This window comes from Rhinolophus hipposideros, assembly GCF_964194185.1.
Source record: "Rhinolophus hipposideros genome assembly, chromosome: 1".
Classification (NCBI taxonomy): domain Eukaryota; kingdom Metazoa; phylum Chordata; class Mammalia; order Chiroptera; family Rhinolophidae; genus Rhinolophus; species Rhinolophus hipposideros.
Window position 1 is genome coordinate 8,969,423 of NC_138047.1, and position 21,223 is coordinate 8,990,645.

Sequence of the window (21,223 nt, forward strand, 5' to 3'; positions counted from 1 at the left end):
AAATGATCTCAGTGATTCTGTAGTAGTAAGGAAGAGAGAATGTGTTCATTCTCTCACTCAACATGTATTACTAGTCACCTGCCGTGTGCCAAACAGAGTTCTAATTTCTGGGACACAAATGGAGCAGGCATGGTGGTTTTCTTCTTGGGTGGCAGGAAAGACAAACCCGTGAACAAGCCTGTTCTTCTAAATAAGGTCTGTGTGCGTGCATGTGTGCTAAAGTGTGTGCGCATTTCTGCTTCGCCAGCTGGCTGGCCCTGTTGCTGCCTGCTGCTTGTTGTGGTACCTGCTGGCTCAGTGTCAGTTCTCTCTTTCAGACATCATTCAGTCGGGGTTTCACAAAGAACATGAAACTCGAAGCCGTGAACCCCAGGAATCCAGGAGAACTTTGCGTGGCCTCTGTCGTCAGTGTGAAGGGGAGGCTGATGTGGCTTCATCTGGAAGGTACGCACAGTTAGTAATCATTCTGGAGCATGTAGGGTCCTTCCGGAAAGGGCAAGGTACAGAAGACTCCAGCACTTCTCAGAAGTGCCCCTTTTATTTAAACAGATCTTAAATTATTCAGTGTTCTTAAATAAGTGAAACTAATCAAATACAAATTCCTTCAGAGGCTTTCTCCTCTTAACTAGTAATTTCATGAAATGAGATGCTGGTGTGATAATTATGTTTGGAACACCGTGGTCTTTTGACATCAATGATTATAAAAGCTAATGTCACAATTCAATTAATACGAGTCACTAAAACTGGTATTTGAGGTCTCGGTTATTATGAGGATGGAATTATATATTTGCATTTTGATGTGAATAATATCCTTTACTTTGGTTTCTTTTGTAGATGTTTAATTTTTCCTTAAAATAGTAACTGGAGAGGACTTTTCTCCCCAAATATATTATAAAAACAGGATATATGTAGGCTTGTTTGTTTGATGGTGTTTGAACTGTTCATTATAACTACATTTTATTTATACCTGTACAGAGAATTCACAGAACAACGTACTCTGTAAGCAGAACCTTGATCAGATTGTGGATTTAGATAGAAGAAGACTGTGTTTTCTAGATGTTATATTTTCAGTGAGAGAGAATGAAAATGAATTTATTTTCTAAAGTTTTCCCATCTTTCTGTGATTTAAAATTCTTTGGATTTGTTTGTTTGTTTGCTTCTTTGTTTTTCAGTAGTTATTTTTCAAATGTATGTGGAAAAACATTAAGACCTAGATGTGAATAATAAAATAATGTCAGCTTTCCGGGTCCATATTTCAAATCTTATAACGTGCTCATGCCATCATTGGAATAGAAGTTTGGAAGGTCATAGAATTGCTGCTAATATCTTCATCCTTATTTTCTCAGTCAGCAAATCTGAAAAGCATTCAAAGTTTTTCGATAGACCTACCATCTTATCAATGCTATGGTCTAAGAGTGTGGGAAGTGGAGAGAGCAGTGACTTTAGCTAAATGTCATAACTGTCATGAATTCCCAGAAAATAGCTTAGAACATTACTATGGTTTAGGAATTCCAATCTGACATAAGAGGAAATTCTCAAAAAGTTGATTGCTTAGTGGATTTTCAAGTAGAATGGACTCCAGTTGGAATTAGCCAAAATGCAGAAAGACACAGGTATAACGGTGAAATTTCTGGGACTACAGGAATAAGAACGTGAACTTATTTGCATTACGACATGTAAAGTTGGGTCAACTGCTCTTGGAAAAACAGGATCCCTTCTGTGATTTCGGATCCCTCACTTGGATTTGCTACCTAACGTTATGCCAAGCCAGACTACGAGATCGGAGTCTGGTTTGCATTATTAATTTGAAAACAAGAATGGTGAAGTTCAAAGCCCACATTTCGTCATGATTATTTATTAGCACATTATGGTGAAAATTCTTTGGCAGTCCTAATTTATTTAGCAGTTTGTACTTCCAGAGTGCTTCACAGCTCTTAATTACCTAACACAGACAGCAGGAAGGGTGTCCTGAGTTTTACAGAAGGAGAAACCAACTAAGTCATTAAGATACGCCTGAGGTTCAATTTCATTGCTCTCGATGTCTTCTTTGTTGCTTAATTCAGCAGACCCCACAGCTTCCCAATTCTTAAAAAGAATGATGAGCAATATTTAGTGTATATTTGACATTTTCAACAGTCTTGTCTCCTTGTTACTGTTTTTCTTTGGATATAAATTTCTGGTTTCTATAGCAAAGAAATGTAAGTCAGTTCGTGGCAACTCTTTTTTTTTTATTCTCCAGAGTGCCATCATCCTGTAGTAATGAAAATTAGTTAGCACCAGGAAGCAGATCAGAAAGTAAACTGGCCATTTTTCCAGATCTTATGTATTAACAGAAAAATATTTCAACAATCTGTTGAATATTATCCACCTGGAATTATGGGTCAAAATTCTGCATTTGTCTCATCAAATAAAATAAATTTCCATTCAGTTTCCTTGAACTTGGCTTGGATTTTGTTTTGTTTTTGGCCCTTACTAAACATTTACCTTTTGAGGTGACAGCAAGCTTACTGGCACTTAAGTCTCATTATTTCAGTTTTATGTGTATAGAATTTTCTTTCTTCCATCCTGAGGACAAACTGTTACAGATTCACTATGGTCACTTTGTGACTGTCAGAGTATTTTTATGATGACGCTGGTGCTGATTATAGACTATTTATTTGACACTTCAAATTTATAAAGTACTTCATAACAATTTATTAATTAGTTTTGTGCACTAAATTGCTTTGAATTATTTTCAACACATGGCTAATCGACCACTTTTAGGTCATTAAAATGATCATTTTTATTTAATATTTAACTTCTCTTCAAGTCAGATAGTTCTTTAAGTGTCCATAAAGGAGCTGATATTGAAGGGGGAGCAAAGAAAAAATATGAGATTAGTGCAGTAGTATTTTAGGCGCATATTTGGAAAGAATGTCAAGCTCTCACCAGCTGCTGATAGTGAGCGATGATGGGGCTTTGTGTTTTGGAAAGGACATTATTAAAGCTTTCTCATTTGGAAATATTCTGCTTACGTAATCGTATCTACAGTTATGACCATTGTTGAGTATAAACTGCCTTCAGTTTTAATACCTGTAGCTTTGCACCCACACAGGCTGGTACGTCTGTCTGCATTCTCACAATGCCAGTCACCTCCCACTCATTTCAGATCATTTGCTTATGGGACAAATGGGGGCTGGGTGTTCCATTCACCCTCAGCACATTTGCATCTTTGCATTGCTTTCCTTGGTTTCTCTTAATACCCATTCTTATTAATATTATTTTGCCCATTCAGAAGAGATGGGATATGCTCCATAACCCGAATATGCATTTTTTTAGCCTTTTAGCTGAGGCAGATATTCCTTTCCTGTTAAAAAAGTTACAATGTCTACCAGGCTTCATTTCTGCTAAGCGATTTAGCTCTCTTAGTTGTGGCCACTGCAGTAACTTTTATAGAGATCTTTAGAATGTGAGGACCAAAACGTGGTTTGAAAATTGGGAGCTGTTATGAATGAAAACAGACGGAGGACGGAGCATTCTTGGTGAATGTTTTTGCCCGGTGTTACCCAGTTCCATTTTGTTGAACATACTGTGCAAATTTCAGTCTGTGGATCTGTGCTGGGTATAGTTTTGGACAGCAGCTTTTTAGAGTCTGGGAATTGCATCCTTTGCCCATGAACTTCACATTCCATATCTATAAGCACAGAACATGCAGGGTGTGGTTTCCACAGGTGATAGCCATCATGAGCTATGTCTGTGCTTTTTGTAGAATTTCAGAGTAGGTATTTAAACACAAGATGCAGTAACAATTCAAGGAAGGGTATGAGCTCTTCTTTTGCCCTAAGAAATGCATACACTCTGGAATTGTCTCGTGGCAGTGTGTGACTTTCTCTCAGCTTCATGGCTACAGTAAGACAGGCTTGGCACGTGGTCCTCTTCTGGTTTCCTTTTCTCCACTCGCTTTAAGTTTCAGGTGTCCTTTAAGTTCGGAACATAGCACAGCACGTTGCAGTGTTACTTCCCTGTCAGGGCCAGGCTTACAGGGACCATCTTCTTGCCCTCTTCACTTGTGACTAGTAGTGCCTTAACCCAGCTACAGCTGTGTGGTTGGGAGTGATGGTGGAAGGGTGTATGCCTTTTACTTCTAGTGCTTGGACTTTCACATAATCCTGTTCTGTGCTTTTGTCTTTTCCCTATTCTCAGATGTCGCATGGTGTTGTCCATTCTAACTTGTTCTGATTAATCTTTTCTAGAGGGTAAACCTGCAGTCATCAGCATGGGTGGAGGCGTCACCTGGCTGTGCAGAAATGGTAGGGGCTTTAGAGATCTAACTGCTTCTTAGATTTTCAACCAATCTTTTCTCAGTTCAGCCTCCACTCCATTCTGTCTTGGGTCCAGGGACCTGCACTGGCTGGCTTCCTGCCTTCCTTGTCCTCTGTACATTGTAGACTCTCAAATATTTGATGAATGAATAAATGAGTAAGTGAATGAATGAGATAACATACTAAGTATGGTTAATGGATTTTAGTGCCTGAGCTCCTGGTGGCCAAAATTAATTCCATGTGAGGCATAAGGATGAAGGCCAAAACCACGGTTGGCATGCAAAAGTGTTTTGATAAAGGGCCTAGCTCGTTCCTGTACCAGATTCCTGGAAAATTAAATCTACTTTGGACCAGGTGATCTTATTAGAACTGAGAAATGCTGGCACGGCTAGCATGGTCCCCAGTCACAGAACATTTTTTTACTTTTGTGGTGGGCCAGACCACTGTGGGATTCTGATGAAAGCTGTGGACACTCAGAAAAATGCATTTGCACACGTATACAATTTTTGTTGCAATTTCAGACGATACCCGGGCTCTTTCAAAGCAATTCTTGGATGGACCTTTTTGGAATTCATGTGCGGTCCATTGTGTGGCTTCTAGCCATATGTGGCTATTTCATTTTAAATCAATTAAAATTGTTATAATTACAGTTCCTCACTTGCACTATCTTCAGGCAAGTGCTCGATTGTCACCTGAGCCTAGTGATTCCTATTTTGGACACAGAACCTCTCGACCCTTTTGTTTTGTACAGCACTGTTCTAGATGCTCAAATCAAGTCGAAAGTGAGCCCCTCAGGCCTGTCGAGGCTCAGAACTCTGATTTTCTTGGAATGTGGGGGCAGCAAAATGCAATGTACTCTGATAAGTAGCTCAACGCCAGGCTATAAGTTTCAGCATTTAGTAGTGAAGATGAGTTTTTAGGGTCAAAAGAACTTAGAAACTGGAGGTAGCATCCATTTCTGCCCCAGTAGCAGTCCAGAAAGCATGGTAGGTATTTCAAGCAGGAAAGGATTATAACAGGAAACGAAGTGCCTATAGTGACGTCACTGAAGGGCTAAAGGACAGAGGTCATAAGGCCACCCCCAGCCTCCTCATTGTAAGGCCACTTTGACTGCCATGGACAGGAAGCTTCGATCACTGGCCCACCACTGGCTCTAGCCCCCCTCTCACAACTACAAAGCTTGTGAGGAAGCACTGGAACTTGAGAGACCCTTGAAGCTTATGAATAGAAATGGAAGTACCAAGTCCAGCTGATAACAGTCTCTGTGACCTTGTTTGCCAGCAGTAACAACACCTAGAAGCTCGCCTCTGCCTTAGTTTATCCTTTAAAGCTCCCAAGAGTAGATACCATTAGTGGAACCTATTTTGAACCCAGTACTCTGTCGTGCAAAGGAGTCTGGGAGTTTAATTTTTTCAGATCTCTATCCTGCAGGCAGAGAGGGCTGGGAAAGGATGCTGAGAGCCAATTAGTCATAAACAGCATTCCATCTTTTTATTTAATTGTAAAAGAAAACTTGGCTTTGTGGAAAACAGAATATACAAGATCTTAGATTTTCATCAAGGTAGCTGATAAACAATAAATATCATTTAAAAAATTAAGTAACAATATAAGACATGCCTTGTTAGCTCCCTCATACATTGGGGTCAGCAGTGGGTAAACACAGGCGTATTCTGTAGTGAGGGCATGTGTAGTGTACCTGATAGGGCAGGTAGCATACCCTTTCCATTAGTAATTCCCTTCTCTGTCTCCATTTTCCCCTTAATATTCAGTTTTCTCTTTCTCTCCTTAAGAAGGTTAATAGCTATTCTCCATCTCTTGCTTTGGTTGGTTGGATTTTGTTTTTTACTGAGGATGTTTTCTTTTTCTGTAAGTTTCTCTACAATTGTTTACAATTCTCTATCTCTGGGTTGGTTCCGTCCCATTTCCTCTCTGCAGCATTTGACCTACGTCGAGCCCTCCTTCAAAGTCTCCCCTCTGTCTTTTCCAGAATACTGGCTGGGCAGGTTTCTCTTCCCCAGTGGCTTTTCCTTAGATGAGTGTTCTCTGTTTCATCTTTGTTCTGCTTTCCTCACATGTAAAGGTCAGAATTCTTCAAAGTCCTTTTCTTCCCTAGGGCCCGTATAATCTCATCTTTCTCTGTGACTTCAAATAGCAATTTTGTGTTGACAAATCTAGATACCCACCACTCACAGGAAACACATTCAGAACTCCCATTTTCATCTACCCACAAAGCACTGCGTGTGGACATAATTTCCTGACCAGACGTCACTGTTGTGGCCCCTGCATTTGCTCTTCTCCTCGAGTTTCCCACCTGACAGTTACTTTACCCCAGTTAGAAAGCGCCAAGTCATCCACATTAGAAAGAAACTCGAGGATAACTTTTGTCTGTTCCCCCACTGACCCCATGACTAGGGAGTCAGGTCAGGGCCTCGGGGCCCCCTCTTCATCTCTGCCTGTCTCTTCTCACTGCCACACTCCAGTTTAGGTCTTCATCCCTTACTCTTAGGATCGCAGTAGTCTCCTCACTGCTTTCTCTACCGTGTCCACGGGGCGCTAAGCATTGGCTTTGCAAACTGTCATCATTCCTTTGCTCCTCACATTCAAACAGCTTGCTTGCATTTCTGACAAAGAAAAGACATATTCCGTATTATTTGTACAGCTCTATAAAATTATATAATAACGGATTCTACCTTGTAGGGTGGTTGTGGAGATGGACTGAGGAGATTCATGTCTGTAAAGGACTCAGAGTTGTGTTTGGCATGCAGTAGTAGGAAGGGCCCAGGAAGCGGAGGTGGTGATGAGCAAAACTTCATTTCAACTTCTCCCTGCATGTCCCTGTGCCCCGCTTAGCATGTCTGTACACGTCCTGATGTTGACATTGGCACTGGGGGCCATTACACAGAGCTGTGCTTCCTGCCTTTGCCTATCACACAGCATGGAGTTTGTACATGAGCTCTGTACACTTTGCTCACGCAGTGCTTGCTGGATAGACTTGAGGAGGAGATAAAATCTGTATTCGTGAACCAGAAAGCGATTTAGGACACAGCAGCCCCTTAGGAACTGCTATTCTGCGAACTGAATTTGACAACGCTGAGGTATTTTATACTTGTAAGCTACAATGAAAAAACTCCTTGGTCAGTTTTCTCGTATGCTTGGTTCAGTTCTAGGGAACTATCTTCCACATTATAACTAGTAGGCAAGGCTTGCCTACTAAGATGCACATTCCTAGGGCTACCACAGACCTACAGCACCCCTAGGGTAGGGCCTGGGGATCTTTTTTAAACCCACCCTCCCCATGCACTCGGGTGTCTAAAGGACTCCAGGCGATCCAAGGTGCCAAGTGTGGCATGGTTCAAAGAAACCTGTGTCAGGCAGCCTCTTAGGTTTAGCAGATCAGGTGCAGAAAACGGCCCCTTAAGCCTTCGCGGAATTTGTGAAAAACTCAGATGGTGGATGAGCATTTCACAGACACTTACAAAAATGAAACAAAGGAAACTGCAAACATGAAAATAATTACATTTCAAGCCGGAGTGGGCGGTTTTAAAAACCTTTAAAAAGAGGTATGGCCTGCACAAGACCATTTTTGGAGAAGCTGCTTCGACCAGTCACATGGGAGCAGCATTTCCTGCAGAGTTAAAGCAGGTGGCCCCACTGTGAGAGCTCTCCGTGGAACAGGTCTTTCATACTCCCCGATATGTTTTGTCCCCAAAGCCCATGCGGGGTCAGACAGCTTCTTGGTGGACAGCAACAGAGCGGGCTCTGACTGTCTTGCACAAAATGGGCATTTGGGGGGAAGGCTTTTGACAGGAAGCTCCAGAAGGCTTTGCAGCAGGAACCAAAGTAAAGCATGTTCTCGTTCAAGAGGCCTGAGCCTGACAACATCTGCTTGCAGGTAGAGTAATCTGGCTCCTCCCCCTTCCGTGGTAGGAGGCAGTGGTTGCCTCATCATGGAATTCTGCACAAGGGATGGGGGACCCTAGGGGAAATGGGACAGATGCTAGACAGACCAGAAACTGAAACGAGACAGAGGGAAAACTGCCTGCTTCAAAAACTTTCTAAGGCTCTGGAGCTAGACTGCTTAGGTTCGAATCCTGGATCTTCCACTTGCTGGCTGTTTGATCTTTTTTCTGTGCCTCAGTTTACTCATCTATAAAATAGGGATGAAAACAGTCCTTAACTCTTAGGGTTCTGGTGAGGATTAAACACTTGGAAAAGTGTCTGACTTATAGTAAGTGCTGTAAGTATTTGCAGTTCTGTGAGTGTATCTCTCTGTCTCTCCACATACACATTTAATGGCATTTCTGTGGTTTTCCTTTAGGTTATCTGTTTTCTGTCATGTCTTGATCTTGCCAGCCATAGTTTTGCTCCTGTCTTTATTCCATCGGAATTTAGCTCCAGAGCTGACAAGGGGATACTCTAAAATCTTATTCCGAGACAGGCACCTGTAGATGGAAAGGAAGAAGCCTGACAGATGGCCCGAGGGGTTTCCAGCATCCAGGTCTTGGTTGTTCACGGCTAATCAACTAGCTTTTCATTCTTCTAGTGCTTTACCTTTGAACCATACACTGAGCCCATCACAATTTGGGGTGACCTTTTTCTCTTAATGAGGGTACTTGTTTCCTTAAGACATGAAGGTTAACTTGTTTCCTTAAATACCTCTCACCATTTTTGTCATCCCTACTTGTAACGGAGATGCAGGGATTGTTCCGATTCTGTTACTGGAGTCAGTGAAAATCATTTACCTTCTACAGACCTTTCCCCTCACGTCCCTCTTGCCTCTCGTCCCCCACCCCCATGCTAGCTCATGCGTGTTCTCTTCCTTAACTTGCTGGGAATGGAGCAATTATGTCACATTAGGAGCTTGATAGGGTTGTGTTTCTAAGAAGATACTTCAGCATCATCACAAGCCATCTCCTTTTTTCCTTCATCCTGACTTTCTGAATAGAACAAGTCACTGATTCTCTTGCAGCGCCCCAGTCATCTGCTGCATTAAACCGTGATACTGTCTCTGCAATTAGAAGGGCATGTGGAACTTTGTGGAAATGGATGGTATCCGCTTGTCTGGGGACAAAGTCTCAGAATACAGCAAATTGCAAAACTACTTTAAGGTTCCAAAGTGATTCTTACAAAGTTATGTACTTGTACATTTGCTTTGTGAGAATGGAAAGTATTTCTCCTCTTAGCAGTGACATGATTCATAGTTTAGCTTTGTTTCCTTTTAAGGCAACTTGTTCCTTGTTAATTAATCTGACCTCTGTGGCAATACCGTAGTCACATGTGAGACTCCCCCTTTCTTCTCTGAATAACTTGTGTTGTGTTGTTATTGTGGTGATAGTGAGTTGTGACTGTAAAATAGATAATTCATTCGCAATGGCCAACAATATGTAAAAGTATCCTTCGTCAGATTCTCTCTCCTACTCATGTCCCCACAGCTCACAGCCACTCAGTTTTTTTTCCAGCAGACACCTGCTGTATTGGTATTTTGTATTTCCTTCCAGATTTATCTCATGCACATATAAATATATGTTATTTCCCCCACTTTTAAACAGTTGATAGCACACTATATATACACACTGTTCTGTACCCAGCTGGATACCGTGTATTTATTTAACAATCCGTATATGCCTTTACATGTAAGTATATAAAGAGGCTTCTCATACTTTTTTTACAGTGGCAGAACATTCCATCCGATGGATGTGCAATAATTTAAATTCTTCCCCATAGATGGAAATTTAGGCTTCCTGCTAGTTTTTGAAATGAAGGTTCTGGATAAGAATGAATTAAGTAGGACCCATGTTGACTTGACGCAGCTGAGACATACTCAAGAGATTGAGCATGTTCTTGTGTTGTTCATAAGAGATTTTTCTATGAAGTGATAATATTGCAGTGGCCTCAGTGGAACATCTAGCTTTGCAGTTGGCGCAATCGTAGAATAATCAAGAAAACAACATTGCATACATTTTTAATGGATTATTTTGTAAGCTACTGGGTCTCTAATCTCAGAAAATATGGGGTTATGTTTTAAAAGACTATTCTAAGTCCAGCCAGATGTATTTAGATTCATAAAGTTGATAAAGGGAAATAAAGAATCGGCACCCATCATTCAGAAGAGGATTGGAAAAGTTTCAGGGTCAGGAAAACTTCCCTGGATGGTAAATAACCCACTTTTCCATTAGTTCTTGTTTAATACATACTTTAGTTGGCCAGATTTGGGGGCAAAAGGAAGGCAGGACTATACCCTTCTTGAGTATATGGCAGCCGACATTGTAGCTCATAAATATTTGTTTCACTGGATGGAAAGCATGATGGAAGAATTGTGAAGTGCTGTCAAGACAGAAATATAGTAATGTATACGTTGTTACAGAAGCGTATATATTAAAGCATTAATATGATGTGATTTTTGAACTAGCCCAACATTGGAAGACAAAGTTGTAATTCAGGAAGGAATAAGCCATAAAGTTCACTTTTATAGCTTCTTTTTGAGGTACTACTTTGACCTTGAAAATCTTATTTGTATCCAAACACAAATCGGGAAATACAGATCTATCTATACAGGTCTATACAGATCTATCTATCTATCTATACAGTGGATGAATTCAGCCTGTTAACAAAATAGTTGAGTAGCTAAGAAACAGGCTATTTTTGTGAGTCGGAAAATAGAACAGGCCTGTGACATGGGGCAACAGCCCCATGGCCCTCCTGACTGCACTCGCTAGGGAATCACTACCCTTTCAGGACAAGAAATATCACCTCCACATTTTACTTGGAGAGTTTCTTTTTTTTTTTTTAGGAAAAAATTAATTTTACTTTTATTGAATATCATAACTAAAAAAACAGCTGCTATTTCTCAACTACTTTTTAAAAAAATTAACATCCTTTTCTTTCAGCATTCTATTTTTTTTTGAAGTTGAAAGGTAGCATTTTATTTTTTATTTTATTTTTTATTTTTTTATTTTTTATTTTTATTTATTTATTTATTTATTTATTTTATTTTACCTTTTGTTTGTTTGGGACGTCTTATTTATTTGATTTCTCTGACAAACAGGTTACACATTGGGTGTATTGACCTTAAACAATTAGACAGCCAGCCATTTCTCCAGCACAATGGGTTTATTTGAGAACAACAAAGATTTGCCACTTAGGACACGCGATGTAATAGTGAACCAGGGAAGTCCAAAAACAAAGGAGAGACATAATCTTTTACGGACTTTGACGGGACTTGGGAGAGGCTGTTGTAAACAAAGAATTCATTGGAGGCCACTGAAAGTCCAAAGTATAGTGACTTCTCATTGGCTGAGTCATGACGGTCTCCCATTGGCTGAGCTGTTACTGGGCGAGGAGGACCCTTTCTCCTGTTGAGGTAGTAAAGTAGCATCACGTCCTGTCAGAGATGCAAGGTACGGCTCTTCCTGTTGGGGTCTCTTCCGGTTGGGGTCAGTAGTGCATATTGAGTCACGTGCAGGAGCGTCGGTTTAGCCTCCATTTTGGATAAGGTGTCAGTTTATTCATTTTCCCGCTTCAGTCGTGTGATACAGAAGCAATTTCTGTTCGTTTAGGTATGTTGAAAAATAATCCCTGTCAAGTTGCTTTCATTCGTTTAGCTGATGTATCTCTTACATTATAGGAGAATTAAGCAAAAAAAGGAAGGTTTGATCACCAGTAATTGCTTTCTTTAAGAACAAAAGTTCAAAGTGACCGATGGTGATGATGATATGTGTGTGTAGGCCTCTGCTGGGAGAGTGTTGGGGCCACCTTGTACACTTTTTATTGGTTTAGCCCTCAATTGGGAACCTGCGTGTGTCCAACAACGTGCTCCGTTTTCACAACCTCTACTTGATGATAAAAAGAGGTGGGGAGCCACTGTAACTAGCCAAGGCCAGAGTTAGAAGGGTTGGACCAGTTTGTGTTTGCGGGTGTTTAGCCTGAGGAAGTTGGATTCAAACGTCATCCCGTCGTGCGATGACATGGACGCGTGACGGCTTCCTCGGGGCCATGTTCGTCGTGGTCCTCAGTCCGGTCACCGGGGCGGAGCGCGCTGAGGGCTCCGAGCCAGCGAGTCTGTTCAGAGTCCTTTGGTTCTTGATGCAAAAGTGTCTTTCCTCAGAGTGTGTGTTTGGTTTTCCGGTTGTTTTTCTTTTTCTTCTTTTCTTTTTTTTTCTTTTTTTTTTTTTTTTCAGAATTATTGACTCAGTCGTTTTCTTCAAATTCAGTTCAGACGTTTCTTCCTTGCACTGGTTTGCTGGGTTTCAAATGTATGCTGTCAGTAGCCAGAGCTCCTTGAGACTTGAGCTGATGTTCTGTCCAGATCTGGTCTCTCTTTCGAGTCTCAGCTGCGCTGCTGATTCCTCGCAGGTCATTATTATGATGATGGAGGTGATAGGGAGGCAGACCCCATTCAAAAGACAGTGTTCCCTACGTGACTTTTCTGTGACACGTGGCAAAAGTCTGCTGGCCACAGACTGAGCTCGAAATACATAACCCCAGTCCCACTGCTACGGGGACACGTTCGCTAGAGAATTTGTGTCGTGTATGTTCACCGCTCATCACCCGCGTGAAGGGGCCCACAAGTCCCTTCGGACAGCGATGTTGCACTTGCCTCGGTGGCAGGTTGGCCTTTCCTCGAGGTTGGGTGAAGCGGGTGCCCTGCGGCCCCACCGCACGTTCAGCCACAGTCTTTTGTTTCCGAGCTGTTCCTAGGAAAGGAGACTTGTTCCCTCTTCCAGCTTTTCTGGCTCTGAGGCCAGTTGTGCCCAGGCTACGTCGTCCTCCCGTGGTCAGTGGGGAGTACCTCTCTCTTCCAAACCCTCACTTTGTTTGGACCCCTTCTGCTCTTGCTCTGTTAGAATTCAGGCCCATCTGTGTTAAGACTACTGTTGGTTTTGAGTTTAACGTTCAATCTCAGGTATTTTCCTTCCTTCCTCAGTGTCTTTGTGGGTAAAACCTGTTTGTACCTGTCGCCTTGACTTTCCAATGCAGGTCTGCAGACTCCTGCTCCAGAGTTTATTGTTGATGTGGAATCCATGGACATCTTCCCCGTGGGCTGGTGTGAAGCGAATTCGTACCCTCTGACCACGCCCCACAAAACAGTCTGTGAGTATCGCCCAGTGTGGGGCCGGGTGCGTCACATCGGGGACTGGGCTGAAAGAATAGGCTGCTTTGTAACGATAGTGTGCACACGTTGTGAAAATGAAAAAAAAGAGGCTTTAGATTGTCCATAGAGCACCAATATTTTCATCTCATTTGTCCTTTAAGTGTCTGCGTGAGATGAATATTTGGAAGCATTTCACAGGCTGACAAATTAAATCACAGTGATGAGACAGTTGAAAGCACAGATTCAATATCTGGAATCTTCCCAGTTTTATATGCAGTTCATTGTTTTGATAGAAAAGGTTAAGCTAACTACTCTATTTTTGTGTTATACCTCAGAAAGGACTACTTTTTCTCATCAGGTTTACCCTACAGGGTCATCATTGGTCCCTGTCATTTACTGATCGGGATATAAACACTTAACTACTCTTAACACTAAGCAACCAGTGAGATTTCAACTGTACTTTACATGACATCCTTCTGATCGCAGAAATACTGAATTGAAACACTATTAGTAGTTAAACAACCCAGCAGCACACACACTTCAATATATACAACAGTGTGTTTTAACATATGTTGTTGTAGGTCATTATCATGAAATGGTAGTTTAAAAATCTTCAGCCCTAACAAGTCTTGACATCCATTACTCTGCCCTAAGGTGTATCAAATATATTATTTAAAATTGTGAGTCCTTAAAGATATGGGGGTTTAATTTTTTATAAAAGACATTAAATATTTCTCAGTTTCTTTATGTACTTTATGTGCTAGCTTTACTGCTTTCTAGCAGTGCACCAGCATGTACACTGTATGTGTACTAAGTAAGTGTCCTGTGTTGTACACTTACGTAGAATCTCAGAACATTGCTATCTCACAGTTGGACTCTTATTCCCTAACGTCAGTAGATTTTGAAGGGAACCTGAAGTCTTCCTGCTGGATATTTATCACGAGTCAGGTGGGACCCTGTGAAATAAAGAAGGTAGCTCAGATTGGAGACAGAGGTGGATTTTCAGGGGTTCTTCTTTCCCGGAGACTGGACTGCTCAATGAGTCTCATCCAACGAGAGTAACGTCTTGCCCTCGCTTAAACATACTTCTAAAGTTTTGAGCTTAAGACAATTACTTCAGTCTCAAAGACATTCTTTTTTTTTTCTTCTTTTCTCCTCACTTAAATTGATGCACATTCTTGGCACTCTGCCAGCCTGGCCAACAGTCAGGTCCTTCCTGGGTTTGTGGCCCAGTCACTTGTGTTTTAGTTGTGCCTCTGGCAGAACGTCTTTTCCTGTATCCTCTTCCTCTCTCCACGTGTTTCTGTAGCCAAATCACATTTGGGTTAATATGAACATAATGTTTCCTCTTTGTTTTTGCATTTTGCGTTCAGGCCCGTGGTGTTTGGCTCCTTACCAAAATATGACACAGTTCAGACACCCCCACCCTTACTAGCAAAAAGCCTGAGTTAGACAAGTTATTCTGTACTCATTTTTCACCTTAGAGATCACAAAGTTTGTACTTTTTCATAGTAAAACTGGAACTGAATACTAAATGAAGTCAAGAATGGATGAACTCTGAGTGTCTACTTCTCCAATTTTTTCTAGCTTTATTTCATTTCTAACTTTATTTCATTTCTAGCTTTATTTGTAGGTTTATTTCATTTCTAGCTTTATTTCATTTCTCATACATACATTTTGCTTTGAAGAGGCAAACTCTAAGTCGAAACCCACCAAACTTTGACAGCTTTAGAAGTTTTGTTGGGATTAATTTATGCTTATGTTGGAAGATTTAGGATTATCTGTGCCAAAATTAATAGATGCCAGAAGCTCTGGCTTGTTTGTTAAGGTGATTCTACTCAGTTATAAATACAAGCTGAAAGTGTTCCAAAAAATTATGATTGGCTGGTTTATGTTAATATTTGATAGACATATTTGCTAGAAGTCAATCCTTCTTTCAATAATAAAATGTTTTAAAGACATGCTTGTAATCCTAATTTGAGAGTAGCTGTTACGATAACACTATTTGATTTACCACACTTTCCGTGGGAAAAAAATCATCTGGATATTCGTGCTTGCAACAATTTATCTTACCAAGTGTGTTCATGTGAGGTATAATATGTGTGCTCTTTTTCTTTCTTATTAAAATCACATTTTAAAATAAAATAGACAGTGTAGTGATAAGATTAAATGTACTAAATTCTATTTAGACTTCATTTCTGATAAGTCAAGCCTATTTTATACTAGAAGAAAGTGAGATAAAATTGTGGCAGGAATGAAATAACTTTTCAATATTTAAATTGTTACTTTAAAACTGACAGTTTTACACTAAGTCATTTTTTAAAAATGCTTTTGCCATCTAGCTAACAAAGTTGATTTTCTTTTTTTTCTTTGTCTATTTTAAAGCACAAAAGAAGAGAAAGATTGCAGTTGTGCAACCAGAAAAACAGTAAGTTGTTTTTGTTGTTTTTGTTTTTTCCCCAAAAAATTACATGGTAAGCTGTGGAGTGTCTTTATAGAAGATAGGAAGCATGGGTGTTTTTATTAGTTAACACACAGCACAGTAGTGAAGATGATAGTAGAATATATCTACTGTTATTTATTGTACACTTACTATGTGCAGGATGCAGGGCCTGCTTCGGAAGGAATTTCTACTCCAGAGTGTAACTTGTCACTGTGATATAGATACATTTATTCAGCAACTTTTTACTAAACTATGTAACATAGACTTCTGTCCTTGAGTAAGTGTACTTTACATTTTAAGAATCCTCATTTCATAGGTGTTCTTTGAAGGTCTTGTTTTCAGTGTGACCATGAGCCACACAAGCACAGACAACAGAAATCAAAGGTCAGCAGAAAGTGGTTTTTGATTAGACATTGAAGAGAAGTCTGACTTTAATTGAAGGCAGTGTAAGTTGATGTTTCTTCGTGTCTGAAATAATAATTCTATAACAAGAGACCAGCCCAGGAGCGACTTAGAAGAAACCTCACTGATCAGTTGCTTGAGGGTTAGTTGTTCCATAGGTTCCTTAGGGTTATTACAAATATTTGGGAACAACGTGTCCAAATGATCTTGTCATGTGTTCTTGCTGATGTTGCGCCTAGGATATTGCACACATCCTATCCTACTAGAATGTTAGCTTAGATTTCCCTAATGGTTGCTGTAAGTTATAAAATGACTTTGGAATGTTGTGGTTTCTTTTGAAGTGTGTGACCCATGAAAGTTTTATTTCTTTATCAACAGATTGCCATCCACAATGCCTGCTGACAAAATACCTCATGACCTTTGCTTATTCCCTCACTTGGACACCACAGGTAAATGAGCCCATTTAAAGGCTCTCTGTCCCTTCTCAGTTTGTTGCTATGAGTGGAGACATGTATATATTTTTAGGTCAATATGAGAATATATCAACTTTAAGCCTATTTTTTTTCTATTGCTGTTTATTAACAGATACCTACCTACTCTAAAAAAAAAAAAAATTCTAAGCTAAATTCTCCATGCCTCCTCTTTGCCGTTTCTTGGTCAGTAGGTCTAAACAACCTCTTGGTTTTGCAGAAAAGCGGTCTATGTACTCCTTGGAAATTAGGAGCCCAGTTGAGGCTGTGTATCATTGAAAAATCATATGAAAAAAAAGCAATTGAAAATATCATTATTAGGCATTCCTTTTTTGACATCTTATGCCAGTTCCACTTGCATTTTTAAACTAATGATTAATGCTTAAGTCCCTGCAGACTTCTGAATTGTTTCTTAAAATGTTCTGTATTTGAATAGCTGGTAGTGAATAACATATGTTTTTTCAATGTATAAAGTCCTGCATCTTACAGAAACTTGAAAACACAAATGTGAATTGCCCTTCGACCACAAATCTGATTACAGACATGTTTGTACATTAAGTAATATATTTGAGTAAGAATTCTAATTTCTAGCTAAAATGAAACCTCTGAATTTCAGGATTAAACCTATGTGCCATGGAAAAATCCTGTTAGTTGAAGTTACCTTTGTCGTGAAGAGAGCAGTTTTATGAGTGGACTTACTAAAATTGTTTTTTTCTAAAAGCCTGGGTAGAGTAATCCTATCAAAAAGTTTCCATGTCATTTCAGCTATGGAGTTAACTTTTTTGCCTGTTGTAAAGAATTCAAACTTCAAAATGGTTTTAAAAGAAGAGTGTCAGCCACTCTTTCAGAGTCTATGATTGTTATTTTGCTCCTTTTGTCTTATATCCAGAAAAATAACATGTCTTCCTCCATATCTGTTGGTTCTTAATTGAAGTCCTATGATAACAAACCTTCCTGGACTAGTAAATTTCCATCTTAATTATAACTAAATAGTTTTTATACAGAACTACCACTGTGAGTTTAGCTTAGCTTAGAGCAATGGTGGGAGAGCTATGAGTCTCTTAGCTGACAGTGAACCCACATTCTGTGTTTTTAGTCATCAAGAAGCTTTGGAGTGATATCTTACCATTTAGTTATCCTCCTTCCCCTCCCCCACAGTTTGAGACACAACTAGACCAACAACTTGCCCTGTGCACTTTCTAAGTTGAAAGAATAATGAGGGAAATGTGAACTTAAGCCACTGTAAAGAGCATATCACATCCATTAGATTGGCAAAATGAAGAAGCTGTCCAATGCCCAGGGTTGGCCTGGATGTGGACGCTAGGAACCCCTACTAGGCTCTCCTACACAGTGCTTATTCAAGTATCAATTTGGGTCGTCACTGGGAAAACAATTTGGCCAGGTCTAGTAAAACGGGAGGGACGCAGACCCCTTGAAATATACTTGGAAGACTCTCTTATTCATAAACAGAGTGGATTTTTGTAGTTGTATTCATTAAGACACCATGAGTAATATTGAGAAACTGGAAACAATTTAATGTCCATCAATAAGAGAACGGAAAACTCAGTTGTGATATATACATACGGTAAAGTAATACAGAACTGAAAAGTGAATGAATGTTCAGGATGATCATTTCCCAATTGGGTGGATCTTAGAAACTTCATGTTGAACAAAATGTTGCAGGAAAACATTTATGGAATACTTTAAAAACATACATTGCTTGTTACACACGTACATGTATGTGTGTGGTTGAGTTTTATCAATTTTCATGGGAATGACCCATGGCAATGCGGGGTCATGGTTACCTCAGGGAGGAGTCTCTGGGGCAGGACACACAGGGGAGCCTAGCTGTCTAACTGATGGTTTTCATCCTTACCCTGCACAGTGATACCTTAGTTATCATTAGTTATTTTTGCATTTTAAATAAAAATAACTTAAAATAACTTAGTTATTTTATATAACTTAGTTATAAAAATAACTTAGCTATTTTTGCATTTGTGTGTGTGTGTTTTGAATCGTGCATAATAAACAGAAAAGTTCTTTTATAGGGTAGAAAACGTTACCAGAATTTCTAAGATGTTATTGGGGATATAAAACGTTCTGATGTTAAGACAGTATGCCTCTGGGTGGTTTCGCCAACTAAGTGTATTAAGCAAGTTTTTTGTTGGTTCTTAAAGCACCTGCTGTGTTACTCTTCCTTACAGGTACTGCCAATGGGAAATACTGCTGTCCTCAGCTTTTTATCAATCACAGATGTTTCTCAGGCCCTTACCTAAACAAGGGGAGAATCGCAGAGCTACCTCAGTCCGTGGGACCAGGCAAATGTGTGCTGGTCCTCAAAGAGGTAAAGTGCGTTCGCAGTCGCGTGTGGCTCATTTTCACAGGATGCTTAAGGTATGGGTGCAATTTCTGAAGGAGATCATAGCAACTAGAACCAATTCAGGTTACATTTACCAACCACTTCCTTTCCATTAATCCTGTGGGCTGGAAGCTGGTCGTACAAAGATGGAAAATGATGTTTCTGCCCATGAGAGGCCCACAGTCTAGTGGGAGGGGTGCACACACAGGGCAAAACATTGTACTAGATTTGGATAAAGAGCGTCAGGAAGAGAGAGAAAGCATTGGTTATGTGTGGAGTGAGGTTTAGGAGTGGAGCGTGGAGGTTTCCCTGAGGAGGTGAGTAAGCCTGGAAGGATACCAGACAGGGCTTCCAGAGGTGCTAGAAGGCATTAAGAGTGGACACTCAGCAGCTGGATTGGGGTGACGTCTTGGCATCTCTTTCTCTCCCTCCTTTCGCAGTACGTAGTAACGCCTGCGTGTAGGGAGGTGCGTGATGAATGCTTCCTGGGGCTCATGGCACTTGCAGGAAATTTGAGTCCTGGCTGCATCCAGGCAAAGCCCAGGCCGCCCATCACTTTGATGGTATTGCTTCCCATTTCTCTTCCTGCCTTTGGGAGACGACCTGTAGATGGAGGTGAAACCTAACTACACCGATGGGGATTTCCCTCTGTTACGTTTTCATAGCTCAGCCCCCGACAGTGTTTGATGACACATTGGAATGTTGGAACCATTTCTGAACTGTCTTGAACTCTCCTTGCTCTTTTCCCCCACGTCAGTGCTTTCTCTTAAGAAAGGAGACACTACTGCATATATCCCCTTCGTTGCTACTGTACCATGATGAATGGGTTCGAATTTCTTAGGCACGACAATCCACTTCTCCATTGAACAAATGTATGTTAGGCAACTTTGAAGCGCCAGGCACTGCTTGAAATACTGGGTCAAAAACACCATCTGCCCTCTGCCTGTTGGGTTTCACGGTCCTGTTGGGGAGATGATATGATGCTAAGCTAAGTACAGCAGGGTGAAAATATGTAATAAGGACAAGAGCAAAGTGCTCTGGGAGCGCAGGGCGGAAGTGACAAATACACGGCAGCAACACTTGATCTGGCTTAGGCAAAATGAACAGAACCGCGAATGCACAGCCTTCACAGGAAGGGAGGACTGCACAGGTGGAAGTTCCGGGTGGTATCCAGGAAAGAGAGGGGGCCAAGTCTGGACGATAGGATAGGCCGTAGGCTGGGGCTGATTCATAGGTACCAAGGTATGTTACACTAAAAAAGAACAAAACAGATATCTTCCCTGCCTGTGCTTCCGTGTGAGGCAGGACGGCGTAGCAGGGGGCGTGCTTGAGAAGGGTCTCCTTTGGCATGCTGACTGATTTAGAGTCCCAGCTCTGGCTGACGGGAGCTCCGAGTGACACTGTGCTAATGCTGTTTCCGCAGCACAGGACCTCTAAGGTTTCCAATCTCATTTCACTGAAAGAGAATGAGATAATTCCAGCAAGCCAGAGCGTGTTTGCTTTTCCAGGCCATCAGCGGTATTAGCAGTTAAAGACTTCTATATATCTAGGAAAAAGATGTAAAACAGAGGAACAGTTAAGAAGAACACCTGAGAGAAGCGGATCAGGCTACTGTTATTTTTTTCGGGAGCATTTAACATATACAATGTGTGAAAGGTGTTTCCTGCGCTTAGTGAGCTTCCAGTCAGGTTGGAAAGATGAACAGAGTTGCAGGTGTCTTGGGTGCTGAGACCACGTGGAAGCCTCACACAGCCTGTGGGCCAAGTGAAGCAGGCCCGTTGCTCCAGGTGGAGGGAAAAGCATGTGGGAGGCCCGGAGCCTCCGGGGTACCCTGGAAGGAAGGGAAGGAAAACGTAAGGAACACTTGCAGCACCGTCAGTGTAAGGGCAACAGAGAACGGACGGACATGGCAAGTGCTCCCCTGGAGGTGTTGTCCTGGGCCCTGGGCAAGTGTCACTGCGGTTTGGACCGGCTTTCGTTGGAGGTAGCTCGCCTTAATGCCTTTGGCATTTTGTCCTGAAACCACCAAACAGTGCAGGTCTGGCTCAGCCTGCATGGCAGGTAGATTCCATGGAAGAGAAATTTGTAGCTAAATAAAGATGGCGGGGGAGGGCCACCTTTGCAAGGTGGCAGCGATGCGGGTAAGTGGTAGGACCA

General features: G+C 41.1%; 1 protein-coding gene across 3 annotated transcripts in view; it reads left to right on the forward strand.

Moving 5' to 3' along the window:
• Positions 1 to 21,223, forward strand: part of SFMBT2 (Scm like with four mbt domains 2) — a 196,867-nt gene that overhangs the window by 145,041 nt on the left and 30,603 nt on the right. For all 3 annotated transcript variants that reach the window (XM_081030161.1, XM_081030160.1, XM_081030162.1), the window contains 5 exons: positions 318 to 444; positions 13,278 to 13,391; positions 15,778 to 15,820; positions 16,616 to 16,686; positions 18,912 to 19,051. In XM_081030161.1, the coding sequence (XP_080886287.1) occupies positions 318 to 444; positions 13,278 to 13,391; positions 15,778 to 15,820; positions 16,616 to 16,686; positions 18,912 to 19,051 (495 nt within the window). The remainder of the gene's footprint in view (positions 1 to 317; positions 445 to 13,277; positions 13,392 to 15,777; positions 15,821 to 16,615; positions 16,687 to 18,911; positions 19,052 to 21,223) is intronic.